We start from the raw sequence: 6,616 nt of genomic DNA, 5'->3' as shown, positions 1-6,616 counted from the left end.
ATGGAGACGGCTACGTAGACAGCGACGAAAAACTGCAGAAAATCGTCAAAGCGATCGAAGCGGCTTCCTCGTAGATCCGTCAAGACCGCCAGGACCTCTAGGAGTGCATAGTGAGTCTCCTCTTTTTTGTCTGTCTGTTCCGCCCCCGTTGCTTGCACGTACGCTTGGACAATGATGAACAGTACCAAAAACACGTGGTACTGCTCGGATGAACACACAGGTAGTGCTTGTACACGGAGGGCTGGAATAATGCTCAAAAAAAGAAATGCTTGTCATTATCTACAGCAGAATCGCGTCATCAGAATCACACACGTCATAATTAGTCCGACTGAATCGTTTTTACAAAAAACCCCTACGTACAGCCCCGGGCGCCATCCGCGCTTTTTCTCTACTTGTCCAAGCACGCTGGCATTTTATTGTTCTTCATCTTCCACCCGCGCGACTGGCACAGAGCGCTTTTGGGTCCGCGCAGTACAGTGCTGTTGCCCTGACACCGAAACACAATCGTTTCGCCCACGCTGAACACTCGGTTCAGGCTACTGTTTTTGTGACACGTCAGCTTGGACTCAGTGTGGCAGTACATGCCGCGTGCTGGGCGCATCGCGATGCAGCCACCCGTTTCCTCGGGGGCGCTGGTAGATTCTTTTACGCACGACGGCAACTGGTCGTCGCCAGACCACGTGAGATCTGATTGACAGACGCGTTCGATGGAATGGTCCGAACCGGTGATTTGGAATCCCCTTTCACACCAGTAGGTGATCGTAGTGTTAGGTGGGAAGTATGGTACGTAGCCTGCGGGACGGCGGGTGGTGTAGCCGCCGTTTTGAATGTTTTCTGGTTCTGGGCATTTGGGTTCTGCAGAGAAAATGATGTTACATGAGACTTTCGGGTTTTTTTTGTTTACCTCTTTCTTCTAGTTGTGGTTTCGCATCAAGATAGACAGCCAAGATGGTTTGAAAGAGTCCAAGAAGGCAAACGAGAGTTGCGCATCTTTGTTGGGTTGCCATGGTATTGTCGAGCTAAGCGAATGTGTTCTTTGTTTCTAGAAATCTCGCCTACCCTTTATACGCTTTATTCTATTGGGGGTTTTAGTGAACAAAGGGAGTTAGGAAACTGCCTTCAGTCATGTTATTTACCGGTTTCTTTGCAGTGCGCAAAGGGAAGTAGTCCAACAATCAGTTCCGGGAGCCGGAACTCTTTCTCCCCTCGTTTTCCCCAAAGCCGACATAATTTATTGCGCAATACGTGAAAACTAAACTTAAACATCCGCTACGCGTGCAGAGGGAAAACGAAAATATTTTTACAAGGTCTCGAAAGTTTGAGGAAGAGAACAGCTCAGGCGAGCACGAGGTATTTCCCAATGAGTTCCGTTGCACCTTGCCTTGACCTTAGTCGGTCCTTTACTCGTCGTTCCCGGATTTCGGCAACTGATTTTTATCTGACTCCCTTCGCACATGAGCCCCGGGCGGCGTTTTTCTCCGGCGTTGCGAGTCGAACTGGCGAGGACGCGTATTCCCCACGTGCTCGAACGCTTTGGCTTTTTACAGCGACACAGACTACCGATGTAGACGCTTCGTTGTTTTAGGGAACTTGTACAAGTGTAATATCCGGCCATCCTTTCTGAGAAGTCGTCGATTTTCAGTCTGGCGAGGAGATTGTGTCCAGACGCTCCTTGCACGACGTAAATGCTCGCATCGTCAGGTCGACTTTGTCCAATCGAAATGCTAGCGATTTGCTGTCCGTCTGGCCCACTCCACACCGGAAACCCGACGTCAGATAACGACTTGTCGCTTGACAGCGTGCAATCGATCGTTTCTTGGACTCCCTGCTTCCACACTTCGGTTGTCAGGTTAGACAAAGTCATTTCGTACTGGACGTCTAAAGGAAGACCTTGCACGATCATTAGGAGAAGAGAAAGGACGAGGCAGCCCGGGGCAGCACTCCTTGAGGCCATGGCAGATCGAATGTGTTGTGAGACTGCCCTGAGGCCTGGCCTTATTTTATGAGACAATTAGGGACTACATGGGAATATTTCAGCGTTCCTATGCCGTGAGTAAGCCCGCGTGCTTCTAATCTAAGGGGATAACCCGGATGAAAACAGGGCTTTGGCCACACGCGTGGAGAAAATGACTCATTTTCTAACGTTTCCCAACAGCGTGACTCAATCTGCTCGTCGTTACGTAGTGAAAGCAATTGAAAACGTCGGTCTTAGCGTCTCGATCGACCCCAGCGAGCCCGATTTCGTCGTTATTCGTGCGTCGTTCGACTCGCTCGTCGAAGAGGTGAAGTCACAACCGCAAATCCCTGTACAACCGGAATTAGGCGTCATAGGGGGAAAGAGAAGGGATTGATAAGCCGCTTAATAATCAGCAGGATGAGGTAAAAAAAGGAGCCCCCTCGCTCATTCAATTCTAAAGAAGCGGTTTCGCTTTTTTCAGGTCATCATCGATCACAAAATCCCTCTCGTAGGTTTCCCCCCGCATTGTGCAACGAATTCAAATCTTTTCCCGGGGGACGGGGGAAATTTTTAGCTCGCCCGACTGGAAAAGTCGAAAATCGACGCTTTCGTCGGCTCGCACGAGCGCTCGACATTCTTCACGCCGTCCGAACAGGCGCGACTCACGTGGAACATACTACGTCGAATACCGACTCGCGAAGTCGTGAACTCGATATATAGCGCACAAACGTTCGATTCCTATGCGTGTACGTAGAAAGAACTCGCGATTCTCGGCCACGACGTCGCCGCCGCGCACGTGGACGAACCGTTGGTCGTTGCCGCCGCGCACGCGACTCCGCCTCTCGTCGACGTCATTCGACCGCTTCACGTCGAAGCGGACTCGGCAAAGCGAAGCGAAATCGAACGCGATGTCATTTTCAAGAGTTTCGTCGCGTCGCGAAGCGCCGTGGAGAAGATACGCGATTATTTCGGTAAGGGGATCGTGGGAGAGGGGAAAAATACCCCGAACCGTTTCTTTTTTGCTCTCGTAGGCGAAGAGGTAGGGCTCTATTTCGTATGGATGGACTTTCTCGGCAAAATGTTGACCGTTCCCGCGCTTCTGGGCGTCGTCTTTTATCTTTTCCGACCGGAAGAGGCGAACAACGTCGCCGAGGATCCTTACATGCCTATTTTCTCCGCGTTCATGGCGTTGTGGAGCATCGCATTTCTTGTGGTAGGGAACCGACGTGTGAGGTCTCTGGGGTGGGGAAGGGACGTTGGTACTGTAGTGAAACCTGTGATGTGGCGGTTTTTTCAGGCAGCTGTTAAATGATAGCATCCTACACATCCTACACATCCTTATTTTGTTCAGGCAGCTGTTAAATGATAGAGCATCCTACACATCCTACACATCCTTATTTTGCTATGTTTTATATTACTAATTAACGTTTCCTAGTTGTGGCGATGTCGTTGCTCTGAGTTTGCTTTCCACTGGACAACGTACGACTACGAGAAAATTGCTGAATTGAATCCATTTTTCAAAGGGACGTCGCGTGTCAGTCCAGTGACGGGCAAAATGGAAAAGCACTTCTCGTATTGGCGACGCCTGGCCAGATATGCAGTGAGCTTGGGAGTCACCTTCGCAATGATCGTCTTAGCCGTCGCCGCGATGGCTGTGTCACTCAATTTGAATGGGTACGTCAAGGATACTAATAGTCCCATTTATTTGGCGAGTCTAGCCGTCTTTGCTGCTCCTGTAAGTAGCAAGCAGGGGGTGTAGATAGAAAAAATTGCGTTGGTACGATTGTCTCTTTAGGGTGGGCCTTTTGCTGCTGATAGTCCGTATTACGCTTGGCTCATTCCTTCAGTTGGTCACACCATAGCCATCTTTGTGCTGAACTACATCTATAGCTTTATAGCCGTTTCTTGTACTCACTATGAAAATCACAAGTACTGTTATCAACTGCATGCAAAACGGTACTATTTTTTTATTTTTTCATTAGGTACATGTTGCAGTGGAAGAATTCTCTTATTGCCAAGCGAGTCTTCTTTGAAGCACTCGACTGTTTCATTGCTCCACATTACATTACGTTCTATCAAAGAGATGTCGTCTCTTTGAGACAACAGATGATTGGCCTCTTTTGGTGTAAGGTCGTTTATTTATGAATCAATGTTTGGTGGCGTGACGTTTTTATAGGCGACGAGTTCAGACGTGTTGGACTCGAAACGGCCCTGCCCTTCGCCATTAGCCAAATCAGGAAAAGAGTATCAGGCAATAAGTTGGATAAGAACGTACGTTCTCTTGCATCGCTTTGCATTACGGTACTTGAACCAGATTTGCCTTTAGATTATCGCTAACAAAAACTTGGAACATTACGAGCAATTTGTTGATTATTTAGAAATGGTCATACAGTTTGGGGTGAGCTAATCTATTTTTTGCCTTGATGCATTTCATATAGACTTCACGTCTTCTTTTTTTTCCCCAGTATGTGACTCTCTTTGCTGCTGCACTTCCTCTCGCCGCTATTGTCAGCATTCTCTTTATTGTGCTCGAAACGCGGTCGGACATCTGGAAGCTCTTGCACGGATACATGAGGCCAAGAGCTCGACAGTACATATAATGCTTGTCTTAACCTTTCGTTTAATTAATGATTTGTTTTAGAGCGTGCGATTTGGGCGTTTGGTATTACGTCATGCTGGTCATGGTCGTTCTATCAATGCTGACAAACAGCTTCATTGCGTTTGTCTCCTCCGACCAGATGGTCTACTGGCTTCCGGGCTATCGAGATAACCCATGGTGAGTTTTGCGCAGCTGTCTGTACCCCCAGTCGAACGTTTTAACTGTACAGTCACTCGTGGATTATGGCATTCTCCGTGGAACACGTGCTCGTGTTCCTTGTCTTCGTCGCGCACGCTTACCTTCCGAAACAATTCGGATGGGTGAAGGCTGCAATAGCAAGAAGATCTTACCGAAAAAAGCATCTGAATCAAACTCCGGCGAAGTGAAAGAACAGGTCATGCAATAAGTTTACCTTATGAATACAAGAAGCACGGTTAGGTTCTGGAATATGATGATATCCTATGCTGCAGATCGTTTTGGGTACACTTTCAAACTGGATAGCTATTTATTGATGTTACATTCTACTAATTAGGGCTAAAAGATCGAAGCGTGTCATCGGTTATATGAAAGATCGTCGCCGCCTTGCTTCGGAGCCCTTCCTGGCATAACGCAATGCAGAGCATTTTCACGGAAGCAGATGAAGAGGTTGGCCAGCCCTCCAGCTCGCACCAGCTCTGCAGCATCTGATATGCTTTTTCTCTCTCGTCACGATTGTTTGCACTGATGGTCGTTAGCAGATCTTCATCTAAGTCGAGCCTCCTTCCTATGAATTTCCACTCCTTTACAATGCCTCTACTCAACTCAAGCAATTCATCCTGTGACGGCTTTCGCAGATAATTAGCCTGTGACATCTGTGGAGGAGGAGCAGGAGGAGGAGAGGAACCGCCTAAAGAGCTGAAATGTCGTCGAATATCTCCAGGGATCTCCGGTGTGACGATGCAGTCGTGCACCTTCTTTCCTCCTTCTACTTCCAGCAGAGCGGCGCAGAATGTCGCGAAACTCGGCGGAGGACATCGTCTCAACGTCTGGAGTAGTGTTCTTGCAGCCGTCTCCGGTCTTCTCTCTCGAGGATCGCAATGCCTTAGGATTTCGTCGTGTTGAGCTTCGAATATGCATTCTTTTGCGAGGAGCACGTCTACGAGACTTCCCGAGGCGCTGAGAAGATTTGTCAAAAGAGGAACAACTTTGGGCATGACTGGATTGAGATGCCGTGACCAGTTCGGGTCTCCCATCGCGTCTTCAGAAGGTCAGTGCGCATGCGGGGGGATTTCTGTTTGTCCGTTCGGTTCCCTGCATGTTTTCTCTGCATGTTTTCAGCTTGCGGGTGTCGTTTGCGCCGCCACCGCCGGTCCTTAGCAGTTCGCAAATGGTTGCGTGATAGCAATCGCTCCTCGTGACTTCACGCGACGACATCATCCACAATTTGCACTATTCGGCACTCGATGCGGTAAGAAAAGCGGGGTACAGAATTCTATTTTGGAGTCAACCTTCGGAATATTGTATTTTAGATTTCAGTTCCAACGTTGACTCGGTGGAGTGACGACAGAATGCCAACGAAAACTATTTTATTTTTAAATACTTTTTGCATGAGTTTTTTTGCACGAACTAGTAGTAGGTATGCATAGCTTTTGATCTCCAGGGTATGGAGGCAAAAGCAGCTTGATACTCGCGCGCGCTTAGAGCGCCGGCCAGTCGCGTGGTATTTCGTGGCAGGCATTACGCGTGCGCGCGAGTGCACCGCCGAAATCTACACGTAAAAAGTAGGAGAAACTATGCTCAAAATTTTATTCAAATAAATAAAAAAGTCCACAATCTGTCTTTTTGCACGGTGGGACTGAGACTGCAATCCCCACAGTAATGTGTGCCTGCGCCGTCCTCTGAAACGGCTTGCAGGCACTTGATGTTGGCGTCTTTCTCCCGGGGAGACTACCATGTGATAGCTCCGTCAGGAGATGCACGCCGTGGAAGCGGGCCTTTTCTGCTCCTGCCCAGGAGCGGCGGCAGTTTAGAAGTTATGGTCTCATGCCAAGGAGGCCTCCAAGCACTTTAGGGGAATGAAA

The 6,616-nt window shown here is 48.7% G+C and overlaps 1 protein-coding gene across 3 annotated transcripts; it reads left to right on the top strand.

Annotated features, from left to right (window-relative positions):
• Positions 1–2,077: 2,077 nt before the first annotated feature.
• On the top strand, positions 2,078–6,368 carry LOC136189334 (anoctamin-10-like). 3 transcript variants are annotated; one of them, XM_065977265.1, is made up of 17 exons: positions 2,085–2,282; positions 2,332–2,379; positions 2,439–2,465; positions 2,532–2,657; positions 2,712–2,928; positions 2,989–3,170; positions 3,393–3,692; positions 3,753–3,886; positions 3,940–4,082; positions 4,134–4,228; positions 4,284–4,355; positions 4,423–4,547; positions 4,599–4,733; positions 4,786–5,036; positions 5,089–5,802; positions 5,874–6,003; positions 6,065–6,368. In XM_065977265.1, the coding sequence occupies exons 1-14, from the start codon at positions 2,127–2,129 to the stop codon at positions 4,940–4,942; spliced, it is 1,917 nt and encodes a 638-aa protein (XP_065833337.1). In that variant the 5' UTR covers positions 2,085–2,126; the 3' UTR covers positions 4,943–5,036; positions 5,089–5,802; positions 5,874–6,003; positions 6,065–6,368. The 3 variants fall into 3 exon arrangements, with proteins under 3 accessions (XP_065833338.1, XP_065833336.1, XP_065833337.1); XM_065977264.1 differs by having other exon boundaries at positions 2,082–2,282; positions 2,712–3,170; XM_065977266.1 differs by lacking the exons at positions 4,599–4,733; positions 4,786–5,036; positions 5,089–5,802; positions 5,874–6,003; positions 6,065–6,368 and having other exon boundaries at positions 2,078–2,282; positions 2,712–3,170; positions 3,940–4,087.
• Positions 6,369–6,616: the final 248 nt, after the last annotated feature.

Source organism: Oscarella lobularis, chromosome 7 (genome assembly GCF_947507565.1).
Source record: "Oscarella lobularis chromosome 7, ooOscLobu1.1, whole genome shotgun sequence".
Classification (NCBI taxonomy): Eukaryota; Metazoa; Porifera; class Homoscleromorpha; order Homosclerophorida; family Oscarellidae; genus Oscarella; species Oscarella lobularis.
The sequence above is the reverse complement of the archived record's forward strand: the minus strand, read 5'-3'. Positions and strand labels throughout refer to the sequence as shown.